The sequence below is a fragment of the Haliotis cracherodii genome, unplaced genomic scaffold (genome assembly GCF_022045235.1).
Source record: "Haliotis cracherodii isolate W230 unplaced genomic scaffold, xgHalCrac1.p SCAF_1, whole genome shotgun sequence".
In the NCBI taxonomy this organism is placed as follows: Eukaryota; Metazoa; Mollusca; class Gastropoda; order Lepetellida; family Haliotidae; genus Haliotis; species Haliotis cracherodii.
In genome coordinates this window covers 14522818-14540894 of record NW_027266264.1, presented here as the reverse complement: position 1 = coordinate 14540894, position 18077 = coordinate 14522818, and the positions used below count along the sequence as shown (strand labels likewise).

At 41.0% G+C, this 18077-nt stretch overlaps 1 protein-coding gene across 1 annotated transcript; it reads left to right on the top strand.

The window, feature by feature from the left end:
- The first annotated feature begins 11077 nt into the window (after positions 1 to 11077).
- LOC139454311 (protein GVQW3-like) lies at positions 11078 to 11566 on the top strand. Its single transcript, XM_071235943.1, has one exon. It carries the CDS (start codon positions 11078 to 11080, stop codon positions 11564 to 11566), a length of 489 nt encoding a protein of 162 aa, XP_071092044.1.
- The last annotated feature ends 6511 nt before the right edge of the window (positions 11567 to 18077 follow it).

The window sequence follows — 18077 nt, the reverse complement described above, 5'->3', positions numbered from 1 at the left end:
GCCAACAGAAGGTGTAACATTGGAGTTTTCATCTCAGTACCCTTATGCGGTTTCAGACCCTTCAGATATAATTACTCTTTGACTCTGTGTTGTATGTTCTCGTACTGCTGACCCAGCAACAATGTTACCTACAAGGAACTGGAAACTATCGTGTACCCACCACCTTAAAAAAACACTGTAACGGTGTTAGAACCTACACCGAAACGTCGATCTTAATTGTAATATAGAAGTTGTTCATCCATAAATTCTTATCCTTACTTAGTATTCCAACTTCTAATTGCCTCTCAAAGAAGTTACGGTTGTCTAGTTGACGAGCTTGCATATTCGTTCATTGTTTGTTTATCCGTGACTTTGCCTGAGACAAATGGGTTCCCGTCAGTTTAGACTTCTCTCTTTGGTGATATGTAGCTGATGATAATAACACTGTGAACTTTTACCACGTTGTATACCATTTCTTAAGTAACATTTATTACACCCTAGTCACAGAAGTTCAACTTCATGAAAAACCTCCTCATACCGTCTTTCCTCTAACAAGCGCTCACGCACTTCTTCTTTGAAAAAGCTTCCAAACCAAACGTTTAGATAGGGACTTGGTGCATTAATATTTCAACTGGGGTGCTGAAACGGGACTTTCGTTTCTAAGCTTTTATGTATTCCACGGAGTTGTAAATTTAAATGTTTCATAACCAGCATTTATTAATGACCCGGCGCTTATTGTGGTTTCACGCTGCTTCGTACACGACGGTCATTGGACGCTGGCTCTTATCACATTGCTGGTGCTCAGAGGAAATATGTATACCTCCCTCGCGATTCATGCATTTAAAGAAAGGACACGGCACCCCTCTGAGTTTAAAGAAGGGCGGAAAACTCTATCAGTTTGTTGCGCAAGACTGTTCTACTTACTTAGACTGGGTGAACTTATAGGCGTATCACAGCCACAGTGCACACGCGGGCCCGGGTCACGGTGCCCTCGCGGACAGAAGTCTGACCGGTGTACGTCCAAATTGTACCCTATGAAAAACAGCCCTATGCTACCGTAATGAAATATTATAATGGCATTAAATGTTGGTATTCTTGTTGACGAACAGAACAGATTCCGAAAAGGAAGACAGACAGACAGACAGACAGACAGGCAGACAGACAGACAATTTATTTGAGTCTCACCGCGTTACATTTATAATACATTGGAAATAAACTCTTTAAAAATATATTAGTGAAAAAGCATTTACAGTAACGAGCCATTGCCTACTGGGTTATGAGAGACTGTATGACATTGGTAAAAAAATGTCTGTCTTTTTTTTGTCAATATATTCTCACCCCGAGGAAGAATGTCATGCATGGCTGTGTTCTGTGCAGCCTCGATCCACATCATGTTGTATGTTCACTTAGCTCGTCACGCCGAAGACCCGGGTTCGATTCCCGACATGGGTACAATGTGTGACGCCCATTTCAGGTGTTCCCCGTCGTGATATTGCTGGAATATTGCTAAAAGCGGCGTAAAACCATACTCACTCACTCACCCACTTGTATGTTCCCCATATTCTGAGTTTCGTACATGTTCTAAACACCCAGTCACTAAAGACGAAGTGAATTATGCCATATACAGAGCCAAAGTTGGGAAGGCAACGCGACTTGATAATATATCAAGTGTTGTGCTAAAGAATGATCAAGTATGTGCAGAACAACTGTATGGAGTTATCTCCCATATCCCATATCTCCCGGGGAGCGTGCCAGGTATCTGGAATAAAGGCAAGATTAAACCCATCCCTAAGGAAGGTCAGGCAGTTGTTCGCGAGACCCACTGAGCTACAGGCCTCTCCCCATACTCTCCACCCCCTCCAGGATTTATGCTGACGTCATCAATCAGAGGCTACGAAAATACCTCGAAGCCAGGATATTCTTGTTGACGAACAGAACAGATTCAGAAAAGGAAGGTCCTGTCACGACAAAATACATAGTTTATATCGCATTGTTAATAACAGAAAAAAATGAAAAAGCAACATTTTCATGTTTTATTGATTTTTCAAAAAGCGTTTGAAAAGGGGGCGACTGTGGTACAAACTCATGAAATATGGTATTTCAGGCAATATTCTCCAAGCTAGTCAGATCCCTGTATGACACTGTACTTTCCAGTGTCCAAGTCAGCCAGTATAAAGCTGATATCTTCCCTGTTACTGTTCGGTGTAAAACAAGGATGTGTGTTATCGCCCACTTTATTCGCTATATACATGAACGATCTTGCTACGGAGCTGTAAGAGAGCAATTGTGGGATCCATATTGACGACGTGAACGGTGCCGTGCAGCTATACAGTTTTGCCGACAGTCTACAAGTCTTATTGAACTCAACATATTGACGCCTAAGTGGAGAGTGAGCGTGAACGTGAAGAAGGCAATAGCGGGATTTTCTACTGTGGTCACGTGGTAATCGACTACATTGATAGCTACCGTTACCTCGGGCAATGATCACATGACAACTGTGATGTACGTTATGCTGCAAGGGAACTGCTTAAATCTGCTTCCAGAGCACCGAGTCTTCTTACCCATAAATTTTATTCTTGGGGTGATATGCAATTTAACGTGTTTGCAAGACTGTATGACAGTGTAATGCAATCCCTGTTATCATACTGCTCCGGACTGTGGGGCATATGTAAATACCAGGAAGTGTATGCTATCCAGAACAGTGCATGTCGTATATTCCTTGGAGTGTCATTAACTAACGGGATCGGGTGGTCAGGCTCGCTCACTTGGTTTATACATGTCATCGGTCCCAATTGCGTGGATCGATGCTAATGATATTAATCACTGGATTGTCTGGTCCAGACTCGATTACTTACAGACCGCCGCCATATAGCTGGAATATTGCTGAGTGCGGCGTTAAATAACAAACCAAACCAAACCAAATACGTGTAACCTGGGTGTGCGGGGTGACATGGGATGGCTGGACCTTCAGTTGAAACTGTACATGGAAACTGCCCGTCTGTGGTGTAGACTCCAGCGCTACCTGAGGATAGACTTGTGTATAAAGTTCACAGTGGTCGCTGGCACGGGGGAAGTCCTGGGAGAGGAAGGTGCAACGAGTTTTTACAGATTTTGGATTAATTGACATTTTAACACCTACCTGCAGATCACATTCCTGGGTTCTGAACAATATTTTACCTCAGCTTACCGGCATTGATAAACGTAACTGGTTGCATGGTATTCAGTTAATGCCTAAACTCAGAACTTATGATAAACTGTTTAAGTCGGAATTGTACACTGAACCCTACACTCAACTACAACGCCTTAAGAGATCCGTCCGAGGAAGGAAGCATCCTTGAGACATGACCCCCTCAAGTTGGAGAGTGAAACGGGCCGATACAGTAACCACCTGTCCCAGCAAACCAACGTTTTTTGGAACTTTTGTTCAGATGCTGTTGAAGATGAAAACCATTTCCTACCTCAATGTTCTTTTTATAATGATATCCGCCGAAGTGACCTCTTATTTAGTGATTGCTCTGACACTAACTTGCTTAACGATAATACCATAGCCCCTTCATTAGGTTCAAAGTGCTTAAAAATGTTCACCCGCAGTAAAACTATTCAGTCATTCATAATTTATTTATTTTATTTATTTATGTATTTTTCTAAAAAAAAAATTCATGCATTTATTTATCTATGTATTTTATTTCATTTACTTGTTCCTTCTCTATGGTGTATATTACGTTTAGTTATGTATATATACTCATATATTATATACCTTATGTGTATGTAATTTTAATGTTTTTACCAAGAATTATTCTTGATTTTACTTCTCTCATAACCCGATTGGGTGGCGTTTGTAAATGTGTTTTAATGTATCATGCTCCGCAGACTTTTATCATATGTGTGTACAAATGATGAGACAAAAATAAACCACTTTGTATTGTATTGTATTGTATTGTATTGTATTGTATTGTATTGTTAACGCTTGATGTCAATCCCTGACATTTGGTTTGGACTCGATTGTTAGCAGACCGCCGTCATGTAGCTGGAATTTATTGCTGCGTGCGGCGTCAAACAACAAGCAAACTCAATCAAAATGGGTACATTAACTGCAAATTACAATATCCCTATCTTCCTAAACAATTTATGTGGTCGTGTGAAAAACTAACCGAATGTCGTATTCTCAAATTGGGAGAAAATATCCAACTGCTGAAATAAATTGATCAGGCAGGACTTTACATGGCATTGCATATTAGTTACCCAAAACCTGTTGCCTCCTGAAGTGTATTGTATTGTATTGTATTGTATTGTTAACGCTTGATGTCAATCCCTGACATTTGGTTTGGACTCGATTGTTAGCAGACCGCCGTCATGTAGCTGGAATTTATTGCTGCGTGCGGCGTCAAACAACAAGCAAACTCAATCAAAATGGGTACATTAACTGCAAATTACAATATCCCTATCTTCCTAAACAATTTATGTGGTCGTGTGAAAAACTAACCGAATGTCGTATTCTCAAATTGGGAGAAAATATATGTATTGTCTCCACTGTTTAAATGTTCCGTCACGTGTCAAAAATGACACATACATAGCCTGTGTAATGTGTTCCCATACATGGAGGCGTAACACGACCCATACTAACACGTCCCTGCTACCAAGTGAGTTGACGTGGGTACATGGCATTGTTCTGAGATAATAGCTTCGCAGAGGCCCACGTTGTGTATGTACTAAGTCTTATGAGGATTGGCATTGTCTCACACAATGCTACCCAGATTTATGTATGCATTAAACATGGGCGGCGTAACGTATTTCTTTTGTGGGAACACAGGGGTGTAACGTATTTCATCTGTCGGAGCCACTTGTGAGATATCCACCAAGTGTCAATTTCTGATGCCAAGTGTCTAGGTGGGGGTGAGTTGTATATGTTTTCTAGAAACCAAAGAATATAATCATTTCTATTTCATATTCACATCATGGTTGACAATATTCTTGTATATACGACTGATGATTCAGATCATATACGGAATTGTTGTTTATAGCATTCCAAACGCTTCTAATTTCACGCGTCTCAATGAAAGAAACAATGGCAATGAAAGTTGTATGTGTTTTCTCTTTAGGTAGAACATTAGTCAGACATGCCAGAGAAAATCTTTATATAATATAGGGATGGCAGCGTAGTTGAGATTTGTGAACTTGATAGAAGCATATATATAACTGATGTTCGGCCTATTCTCCTGCTCAGTCTGAGCTTATAGAAGTTCTACCACACTCCAGCTCATGGGTTTCACCAATTGAAATTTTCTTAAAACGTCTATCCGGAAACTGTGTGCTTTACTCTCACACGAACCTGACGCATATGCATTAATACTATTCAAAGCAGCGTTTAACCAAATCATTGGTTTAGTCACATTCATATTGTTATTACAACGACAACCCAATGTCACAAGAAGGTTCACTGGAACTACCTGCACATACATCCACGGCACAGATCTACTGATGTAAGAATGCACTGTGTATTACGTCAAGTAGGATGGATATCTGACATTCCTTTCATTGCGAAGCTATTCTTGAAACATACAAACGCGAAATATATATATATATTGATGTCTTTGAAAGGTATTTAGAAGTGATAGACATAAGGAAGAGAAAGTATGAATGTCAACTTCTTTATTATGAGGAACACAACGTTTACTTACGCCTCCATCAGTTGAATAAATGCTATGAGGTCACCTGATGAAGGGGTAAGTATATACTCCGAAACGTTGTTTTCCTCGTAATAAAGAAGTTACATCCATAAATTCTCCTCCTTATGTATATTGAATATTCGTATTTCTGGGAAAAATCCAACTTCAACTATCCGTACTTCGGAAAAAAGGGCGAGTGAACATTTGACTTGTCTTGGCTAGTTTTTATTAAGTAACATTGTCTAAGTTTCTCTGTAAATGCGGCACGGCCTGACCAATTTCAAACTCATAAATAGTACGTACCATTGATGAAATGTGTGTGGATACCATTTGAATCACAGTCGGTAAATCTTGACCTTGTGGCTGATCAAGCCTTGTTTTCACATACACGAGATCCAATTGTTTTCAGCACTTAGACAGTTGAAGTAGTTTATAGTAGGATACATGTAGAGGAAAGAATACAAATGAACTATATGATTTTGCCAACTATTTTGAAAATATCAATAGGGAATTTCGTTTTTTTAAAAGAATTGTCAATTCCCTTGTGGAACCATCAACTCGATTGTTGAATGTAGTACACTATGAGCTTATGTGTACCCATCCCGATGCCTCAGAAGTGATGGGTTAGCCTAACGGTTAAAACGTTAGGTCATCGCATGGACGATCCAGTGTTTGATTCCAGAAAAGGCACCAAATGTGATGCCAATTCTTAGTGTACCCCGCCTTAATATTGATGCAATAATGCTAAGATCGGAATGAAAACATATTCGAATCTCAATCAATCAATCATCATATATGTTTATAAAGTTGTTTAAAGAATATGCTCTAAATATGTTTTCTCAAGATTGCAGGTCAACGTTGTATAATAGTTCCAGGTCCCCGTTCCACAAAGCGATATTAGCGTTAAGATGATCATAATTCCTATACCTTAACAAAGGCTTACGATGGCTGCAGCGCTAAAATCGCTTTGTGTAACGGGACAAAGATACCATTTACAAAGAGGATTTTTAAAAGCATGCTTGAACCAGAAAATTATCTTCCAACCGGAAATGTATTCTCCCCAAGATATAATGTGTATCATAGGAAAAAAAATTGCCGGTTCCCCAAATTCTGTTCTCGGGTTTCGATATATATCAAATTAACTGTTGCCATTGATTTTACGAGTCATAACCTCCGGGTTTGTCCTGTACATTAGCTATTTACTGTATTTTTAACCTGTTTTATCTCCAAGAAGAATGTCATCTGCATGATATGTACAGAAAGTTTAGACTTAAATAAACATCTTCTCTCTTTCTCTTGCTTGATATGTCTATTTTTGGAAAATAAAAGCAAATTGCCGGTTCCCCAAAGTTTGTCCTCTGGTTTTGAGAAAGTATGATATTTCAGTGTCGTTGAACGTCATTGATCACAGTACAAGCTGGATAAAAAATGACATATTGTGGGTCCGCAGATCTGGTGTCTCCTCCTCTCAGAGATGAAATATGTACGTTTTGAAGCGCTGACTTTCGTACGGTTGCGCCTAAACAGTTCATGTCAATATGGAATTTCTCTCGTACCAAAGTACAACGATTTATATAACTTAAAACCCAAAATAATGACATTCCGCCTTAAACCGTGTTGCCAGTAGCCTGCATGTTATTGGTTCATCAGTGTTATACAGATATAGTAATCACTGAAATAGTTTACACGAATCTATTAAACGCGTTATTCGTCTTTGTAGTTTTGTTCATTATTTTTTAAAAAACGACAAGTGGGAGGTATTTATAGTACAATACAACACTGCAGGGAGAATAAACCATGAGGGCCTCAATACGTTATATAACTCCCACTCATCGTATATTTCTAATGTGTTATATCAACATTATGTACAGCCTCTTTAAGGATGTTGAGGGCAAAGGGTCTCAATTCTGACCAGCATGCCTTTGACCACTTGACCACCCGTGTCCCCTAACTTCCATTCACGTTAATATAACAACAGTTCTTAATCCAAACTCCCAGACTGTTAGACGTATTAGTAAGGATTAGATACAGTTTCATATCCTTTAAGGCACAGAGTAGAAAGATCGATTTTCATTCTAATAACCCGCATAAAGCACGGCTCGTTATTAATGCCTACCCAACACAAATACCTTACTTAAACAGAAATCTAAAACAGTATTATGTTTTCTCATTAATCCTGCTTTCTTTCGCAAGGTAGCGTTAGATCTTAATTTGATTGTTGACATATTCTCAATCACTGATCAGGCCATAATGTAGTTAATATCAACCTGTCGATAAATCAATTACACTCCTCCCGGCATTGAGACGGGTTTACAGCAATGTGCTACTGCTTCTCTCAACGGTCGCCCAGCACAAGGAGATTTATACCGTACCTGAGTGTTCGCGAGGGTCGCACGAGAGCGTTGTATGACGTTCCAGGCAACGGATGAGAGTTCGTCAGCCGTATTATAATTTGGGGGGTTGCAAGAAAGTCAGCTGTGTGATATAGGATTCCAAGTGAATCTGTATGTCATTGTTTTAATTTATAGTTATTTGTAGGACACTATTTATGTGTTTCTTGAAAGTAAAACATTTAACAATAGGACATTGTTAGATTGTTGTCAGATTTCAGTGGATAATGACGTCACTGATTGGAATGTCGATATGGCGACTGGTTTGTATTCAGATTACTGGATAGTGATTAAGACTGACGGAGCAGTGACAGTGTAACGGAGGGGATGTTCACTTCAGCAGTTGTAGATGATGAAGAGAACGCTGTAGTCGTTGCTCTGTGGCAGGGATGTGAGAAGTGAGACAGAACGGCTTGACGTCCGTGTCAGGTAGGTGCCGTTCATTTTCATAGTAGACTTTGTTTGACTTCTATGTTTGATGTTTGACGCCGCAATATCCCAGCTATACCCAGGCCTGTACATAATCGTACATTGTGAGTCTGAACCACACAAACCAGTGATTATCAGGGTGTGATGACAGGCATTTAACCAAGTCATCGAACTTAACGACCCGATCCATTTAGCTACGACCAGCACAGATTGCTTAATTGGGACCTTTTCTAACCCGGAAACTCACTGAAGACACTTTTTACGAAATGTAATTATTATATCTTGTTAAATTTTATTCAAACATGTGTTATTGTCAGCATAATCAACTATATTTTAATTACGTTGTACATGTTTGAAAAGTGTCGCGTAATATTGGCTAGGTGCTCATATTTTAGTTTTGAAACTGTGAAATGACTATTGATTTATGTGCACGTGAAACTATTATAAACTCTTCTTCTTCTTCTTCTATATCGTAAATCCTCAAATAAACGCCTGTCTTGAATCAATGCCGGGTCGTATTTTAGTCTACGCTTCACTGACATTTTGAAGAGTGAAAATACCGTGAATCCTACCAATTACTGTCTGTAGGGATCCATGTCGCGTGGATGAGGGTGCTGTACAGAACGTGAGAGAAAAAACCAAGGCTTTCATGTAAATCTCAAGTAAAAATCCTCTTCTGAGACAAATAGACGCCAGTCTTGAATAAACCCCAAGTCTCGCGATCTCCCGCAAAAAATATACTCCGGTCGTTCAAGGATTTACATTTAACCTAATGCTACTATCTTACTCAATGTAACAAATGTTATATTTCGAATAACACTTTCTGAGTAAAGTACAGATTCTCGTACTTTTTTGGGTTGAGTCCCGTCCGAGATTCGAACCCACACTTGCCAGAGTGAGGCACCTAATCGCCAGTAAAGTCAGCGATCTAACCCACTCAGCCACTGAGGCTTCCACGAAATGAAACTCCGACAACTGGTAGTCTAGATCACGTACTTTGAGTACCCCTCTGACAAATGTAGATTGGCACGGCTCCCATGGCCGAAAGCTATGAATACACAATGCCATTTAGAAAGTGGTCAAATGTAACAAATGTTATATTTGGGATAACACTTTCTTAGTAAAGTACAGATTCTCGTACCTTTTTGGGTTGAGACCCGTCCGGCACTTGAAAAATCAAAATTGACCGTGGCAATAACGAAATAGTACCGTCTTTCCCGTTGTGATACCGTTGGACTACCGATGTTACAGCCGATGTGCTACCGAATACCTCTTTCGTCACCTTAGTGTTACCGACGCGCCGCCGATGTTATACCGATGTACCACCGTTGACTGGAGCTGGAGCGGAGTGATACCGTTGCGCTGCCGATGTGACGGTTGAGCTCCGGTATTCGGTGGTATTCGGTGGTATTCGGTGGTATTCGGTAGTACTACGGTACACATTGAGGCCACCGGAGAGCCGCCGATCCATTACGGGGCGCTACCGGTGCTCTACCGACATTAACGAAGCCACACCGGAATACTGCCGTTGTAGTCCCGTTGCCCGCTCCGGCAGCGCAACGGCCGAAATGTTTGAGCATGTTAAAAAAAATTCAACCGTCGCCTGCCGTTGCCAATTTTTCCCCGATGTTCTGACGATGTCCTGACGATGTACTACCGTTCTTAGCGATATGATACCATTGCGCTGCCGTAGTAGTACCGATCCCCCAAAATCGCCAAATTTGTGCTCCGGCATAGCTCCGGCGAACAAATCGCCTGGGTGTGACAGGCCCTTAACGCAAATAATACTGACGTCAATTCTTAAATGAAATATTTCTTAAGAAAGTATTGAGCTACATTGTATATCTTTGGACAGCAATACTGGAACTTCCTCGAAGAACTCATCGTAATTGAAGCGGGATCATGATTTATTGTGTCAGTATTTATCTGTATGTTTTTTAGCAGAACACCGGGAGTTGTCGAATCCATACCGCTATCGGAGTATCTTTCATTGCATTGACACCATTGGTGTTTCAACGCAGATGCGTCTGTTGGTTTGTAATTTGAAAGTCAGGATACATCAACCGTTTAGGTTTATATGGTTGTTATTCCTCCTATATCGACAATCATACGAAATCTCCGTTTTACGATTACGATTATACCATAAACCTGACAGATGTTCGCACAAAGGAGAACGTATCGTGCCCAACCGATGGCACCCGTCACAAACCCATGCAAAGACAAGTCAAGTATTCTTCTGAACAAACACGGGAACATATTGTACAAGTCCAAATAGGGAATTACATCGGACATCAAGTTGGTCACTGATGCCGCAAAGTTGGAAATGTACTTTTGAGGACGGCCAATAATGCCCACGGACGTAGGTATGCGTGGTTGCTTCCTAACTACATTTCATTACACATATGCGTTCCTTATCATTCAAACAAGTCACAATAAATTCATACGAAGCACACATGCATTGTTGACGTAATACGAGGGGATATAAAAAAAAAGAGTTTTGAGCCTCACACAGTATTTCTGGTCGAATGGTACAATGCGCTACACATATTGCTGGCTGCAATTATTTTGTCACAACACTTCGTGGAAGAGACCTACCCCTAGTGAATTGGCAAAATGGACAAATCAGAGTACAGAGCGGTGATAAAGTTCCTTGTCCTAGAGGGTCAATCTGCCAAACAGGTGGAAGAGCGATTGACTGCAGTTTATGGAGAGTTTTCCCCATCGCCTGCAACTATCAAACGGTGGGTGAAGGAATTTCAGCGTGGCAGAGAGAGCTTAGAAGATGATGCCCGGTCCGGACGGCCATCAACCAGTACCAGTCCTGAAAACATTGACACTGTACACAAACTAGTGATGGAAAACCGCCGTATTACTCTCCATGAGCGCGAAGAAACAACAGGCCTATCATATGGATCCATACATAATATGATTCATGGCAAACTCCACATGTCCAAAGTGTGTGCCAGATGGGCCCCGAGAATGCTTACAGATGACATGAAGCTGTCAAGGGTCACCATCAGTGGAGCCTTGCCAACTCGGTACAACGACAACCCAGATGATTTTCATTTTAGGATTGTAACCAGTGATGAAACCTGGGTTTAACATTATGATCCGGAGAGCAAACAGGGGTCGATGGAATGGAAACACGCCACTTCTCAAATGACAAAGAAGTTCAAAGCCACCGGATCCACCAAGAAGGTTATGATGACCATCTTCTGGGACAGCAAAGGAGTGATTCACATCGACTACCTGCCCCATGGCACCACAATGAATGGGGAGTATTACGCCAAGTTATTGAAGCAGGTGCGCCAATCCATCAAAGTGAAACGCCGTGAAAAAATCCGTCGAGGGATTCTGCTTTACCAGGACAACGCACAAGTCTACACGAGCCGTGTTGCGATGGCAGCTGTGCAAGAATGTGGCTACGAACTCCTCCCTCACCCACCCTATTCTCCAGACCTAGCCCCCAGTGACTTCCACCTCTTTCCAAGGCTGAAAAAACACCTCCGGGGCCGGAGATTTGAAGATGACGATGAGCTAACTGCTGCTGTGGAGGGTTGGTTAGGGAACCGGAGTGTTGACTTCTACCGATCGGGCATCAGTGACTGGCAAACTAGGTGGAACAAGTGTGTGGAGTTGGGAGGGGACTATGTTGAAAAATAAAGTAGTAACAATCCAATTCTTTTACTTTTTCTGTGTGAGGCTCAAATCCTTTTGATATCCCCTCGTATGTAATGACATCACAGTAGACGACGATGTCTTATCATTGTTATTGTTGACAATTTATCGACACAGTTTCAATAACGTTCGTAAAAGGTCCCGTAAATCGGCCTCATCAAATTCTCTCTGTATTTGAAGATCAGCATGACACGAGCGAAGTGAACAGAAATTAGTGTATCATTATCATTGTCATTCTTAACACCATCACTGACACAATCTTCAATGACGGTTATCACAAGCATCCGTGCCTTTTTCGCAAAATACAAAATAATGTGTGACATATCTTCGTGCCTCTTCCCGAGGCAAGAGAGTTAACTAACTGTAAAAGTAAAGTTTCCACCCTTGCCGAACTAGGCTGGAATTAATGGGCACGATCGTAGCGCAACCAGTGACTATTACCAGTTATATCCCTTCTAAGCCTCTCCTATGGACCAATCAGATTCCACCTCTTGTATCACTTGCGTTTGCTTCGCACAAAATGGTGGCACCCGGTCAGGACGATCTGATCGGTAATCAAGATCTATAATGTGATAAAAACGGGTCTTACATCGCGAAATGCATCAAATCACGTGAGTACCTTGATTAAAAACATGAAAAGATTTGGAAAATATCTGCTGACAACGAGTTGGCGATGCTCATATTTTGCAAATCCTGCACGACAGTTTACGAACCGGATTTCGATTTCGGGGCGCGATTTTGATTGGACTATGCATAGACTCGTTAGTCCAGCCAAAATGTAACTCCATAATACCAGCCTAGTTCGGCAAGGGTTGAAACTGGACTTTTATAGTCAGTTAACTCTCTTGCCTCAGGAAGATGATCTTCGTGAAGTTTGAGAATACTTTCAACTGCACACCAGCTAAATTATTACGAAAATTGTAGGCACGTATAGATCAGTAGTCTAACGCGCTGCAACAATTCGCAATGTAGAGTTGCGTCCCTTTGGCGTACCAGAAACTTATAATTTACCCTAGGTCTATCAACCCCGAAGGGATTCCGGGTTAGAATTGGTCGTCAGCAATTCCATGCTGGTCGTAGTGGTCGACCAGATGGATATATAACTGAAATTCATTTCGAATCGGCGTTAAACATCAGAAAGTATTATGCAAATGTATATAGTATACCATATTCTGTAATGGGGGAGGAGGGGGGGGGGGTCGATTCCCGATATGGGTAGAATGTGTGAAGCCCATTTCTAGTGTCCCCCGCCGTGATATTGCTGGAATATTGCTAAAAGCGGCATAAAACCACACTCACTCACTCATTTGTATTCTGTAATGGAAAGATTACATTTTATTGTTCAGATGCGTTTACTATATCCCGCAAGTAAACAAACTCTATATATTTCTGAAAACGTTTTCTCTCACATACAAGGGGCTGACGTACGTTTTATTTGTGCAATTCATATGCAATCAACTTTTCCCCCTTGGTGTAGTGTTCCCCATAGTTGGCTGTCTGACGTGCGCGGTGGATGAGAAAATACTTCAGAGCACGGAATATGGCATGCTAGTTGCTCATGCTTCAACAACGCTTCTCTAGATCTGACAGAAGATTGGAGATTCTGTCTGTAGATCACAAAGGTGCTCAGATTATCAAAGGCGTGATAGATAACGATCGATTTACTTCTTGTGATTATATTACATTACGTACATACATATATACTTAATAATCTGGAGTGTTCCAGACACATTGTTAGTATCACGTAGATTCGACTTCGTTATCTCGAACCCCGTTATCTCGAAAGTACCGATTTATCGATATAACTCTCTGGTCTCGCCCGCCCCACTATATAGATACATAAATCATAAATGTACCCGCTTATCTGGAATTCGAGATAAAAAATACATAGCGCTATCTCGAACCTTGAACTCGGTCCCAGCTTTGACTGAACTATAGAATTTTGTACTTTATCTCGAAGTTGCCCTTTGCCCACACATCAATGTATCTTTAAATTCAGTTGCAATGGTTATCTATTATGACAAAAACATCATCGCGAGTAGACATGTGCAAAAAGAGGACGGCACATCAAAAAGTGTTTATCGGGTTGGATTAAAGGAATCAAAGCCGAGTAACGCAATATCCAAGATGTGAATTAACAAGCTTGAGGCGATAGTGGCAATTTGATGTTTTTCACGCGGACAGGCTAAATAATGATTGCGGCTATGTCAAATAAGGTACATGTACATGGTACTTTGATTATTGCCGACGAAATTCATTTCATTTTGTCATCGCATAAATGTACAGAGCTCTTAATACCTTGTTTATGCAATCGTATTGCTATGTATCTATAATACTGTTGCTTGATCTGTCTTGATGTTCATGCCTTGTTATCTCGAATGTCCGAATATCTTGAAGTTACAACACGGCCCCGCTAGGTTCGAGATAACGGGCTCGACTGTATAATATATACTTCTTTGAAACATATTCATGAAACAATACCGTATAATAAAGACTGAAAACTCCTTGAATGAAAAAAAGTCGATATTATGTTGATATAAGCCATTAGAATCCAAACCCAAGATAAATAACATTCGCTACTGTTCAAAATAAACGTCCACTACATCGCGACCGTGGCGTGAAAATTACGCGTGGCGGTCGCGATTGTGGGTGCGATTGTTTTGGTCAGTAGTGCAAAAATACGTACAACTTGCTGGAGGTGTTACTTTAGTTGTTTTTATTAAACACCGGCGTGTTGAAATCATACTACTGTGTTGTGACTTATGGCATGTACAGTACTGTTCAAAACAAACGTCCCATCAGCCGCGACCGTAGGGCTAAGTGTTCGCGTCCCGGTCGCAGCTATCCTGATCATACGACACCTGGTGTTTACTTGTAATATATAACGTAACCTTCGTATTTCGGTAGTTGGTTATATTGCTTGGCGCCAGTCAATATATGATAAACTATGCTTAGTTTTATTCAAATAATGATGGTTAAAAAGACGTCATCTTGACGGATTTGCATATTGAAACCTTTTCCATAATCATAAGAACTCTCCGTTAAAAGTAGAGTCCACTGTGCGATTCGGACTGTATCATTAGCCTGTGTTCATGAATCACTATCAAATAATGATGATACCAGGTGTTCGCGAAAATATGAGTGTATCCTGCCCCACCTGTGGCACCCGTAACTTATTTACAGAAATACTAGAATTGCTTCAAATAACATTAAGTCTACTAAAGTGATTTGGTCATTTGGGTTTTACGAAGCTTTGAATGAACAATATTTAAGTTTAGTCGGATCGTAACAGCTTAATGTTAGAGGAAAGCGAATGTAACACAGGTCTTAGATCCAAGAGCACGGTATGGTGCTGACCTAACTAGAGACAGTGTCAAGGCGAATCTGAGACTCGAACCCGCGACCATTGGATCAAGACGCGCCTATGATACGCATTGCGAATTGCAATGTCTCAGATGACTGGTCCACCCGTGACTCATGTTCTGAAATAAGAGGGGCTGAAATGCACAATGGAATTTTTCTCAAATACATATTCAATATTCACAGGCAGATAACGCATCAGAACTATTAAGACGTTATTGCAGTATTGAAAAGTAATACATGTCAATAATCTGGAATGAATGAGATTGCTGAAATATCGATTTCAATCAATATTTTCAATAGATAGCATCTACATATTTCTAAAACGGGGTCAAACTGAACCGACAAGATTACATTGTATATATTGTAACTACTCGAAATCAATACCTATCCAGACCCCCCTCCACGCCCCTCCAACCCCCAACCCAAAACTATGTATCACGCGGGGACGCCCTTTATGGAGTTCATGTGTACGTGATACACAGGCTGAGTTTTATAGGACTGTATGAAGGACGAGGACTTGGCCAAATATTGACAGTTGAAGGGTTGACAGTGGTGATAAGATTATTCAGATTAAAGGATCCTGTGACTATCTTAGTGTGGAGGGAGACAGATTATATCAGGGACTAGACTGACAGCACACGGTTAGATGGGGTCCGTGAGGGTCTCCATGCGTCGGTGACATTCTGAAGAGGACATGTTTGAGTTTTAGCACCGTTGGATAAACCTTGTCGATCTACAGTCATTAATGAAAGAGTTGGGGACTTGAGGACTTAATTCATTTAATGCAGGACGTGTGTCGTGGCATTTGGATGAACATTCCTGTTATGCTAGGTAATAAATTGCATGTTCACGAATGACATGGTTACGTGCATCGTGATACATGTCAAGGCGACAGACAGCTACAAATTGTAATCGGTATTCATCAACAAGTGTATGCTTCCCAAATGTCAAATTATACACAAAATCATCAACACAAAATCGTAGAACCAATCCAAACACGAATTCATCATTTAATCCATACCAAATTCAACCTACAAGGAAGGACCATTTAGGCCACATCCAGCACCAGCACCAGCACCAGCACCAGCACCAACACCAGCACCAGCACCAGCACCAGCACTAGCACCAACACAACAATGGTAACGTCAACACCAATACAACCACCAATGGTAACGTCAACACCAATACAACCATCAATGGTAACGTCAACACCAATACAACCACCAGTGGTAACGTCAACACCAATACAACCACCAGTGGTAACGTCAACACAAATACAACCACCAGTGGTAACGTCAACACCAATACAACCACCAATGGTAACGTCAACACCAATACAACAATGGTAACGTCAACACCAATACAACCACCAATGGAAACGTCAACACCAATACAACCACCAGTGGGAACGTCAACACCAATACAACCACCAATGGTAACGTCAACACCAATACAACCACCAGTGGTAACGTCAACACCAATACAACCACCAGTGGTAACGTCAACACCAATACAACCACCAGTGGTAACGTCAACACAAATACAACCACCAGTGGTAACGTCAACACAAATACAACCACCAGTGGTAATGTCAACACCAATACAACCACCAGTGGTAACGTCAACACCAATACAACCACCAATGGTAACGTCAACACCAATACAACCACCAATGGTAACGTCAACACCAATACAACCACCAGTGGTAACGTCAACACCAATACAACCACCAGTGGGAACGTCAACACCAATACAACCATCAATGGTAACGTCAACACCAATACAACCACCAATGGTAACGTCAACACCAATACAACCACCAATGGTAACGTCAACACCAATACAACCATCAATGGTAACGTCAACACCAATACAACCACCAATGGTAACGTCAACACCAATACAACCATCAATGGTAACGTCAACACCAATACAACCATCAATGGTAACGTCAACACCAACACAACCACCAGCGGTAACGTCAACACCAACACAACCACCAATGGTAACATCAACACCAATACAACACTTAACGCTAACGTCAACGACAACAAAATCATTATCGCTAACGTCAATACCAATACAACCATTAACGCTAACGTCAACCCCAACACAACCATAATCGCTAACGCCAACACCAATACAACCGTTAACGCTAACGTCAACACCAACACAACCATCAATGGTAACGTCAACAACAATACTCCCATAAACATATTCACCTACACATCTTAAAATATGACAGCAATATCACCAGCGTCAATATGAACACGCTTATAAATACTGTGTCCCTATTATAACGACCCTTAGCACAAAACAATTCAACAAATTAGAAATAACACCAATACGAAACACCCAGTATGAAGTACAGTAAAACAATAGTACAGATGTGTGTAATTAAAAACAACTACACACACGGGCAGTCATGTGCTGGACCTCTTAAAGAACGATCTTAGTGCCAAGGCCATAGTAACTCTTACATATCATCATTAACTTAAAGTTAAGGTCTCTTTGTGCAAGTGGTCCCTATGTAACTGCATATAGTATCGCAATTTGCTGAGTAACTGTTTCA

Excerpts from the sequence above, each read along its gene's own strand:
- LOC139454311 (XM_071235943.1), top strand. The coding sequence starts at position 11,078 with ATGGACAAATCAGAGTACAGAGCGGTGATAAAGTTCCTTGTCCTAGAG.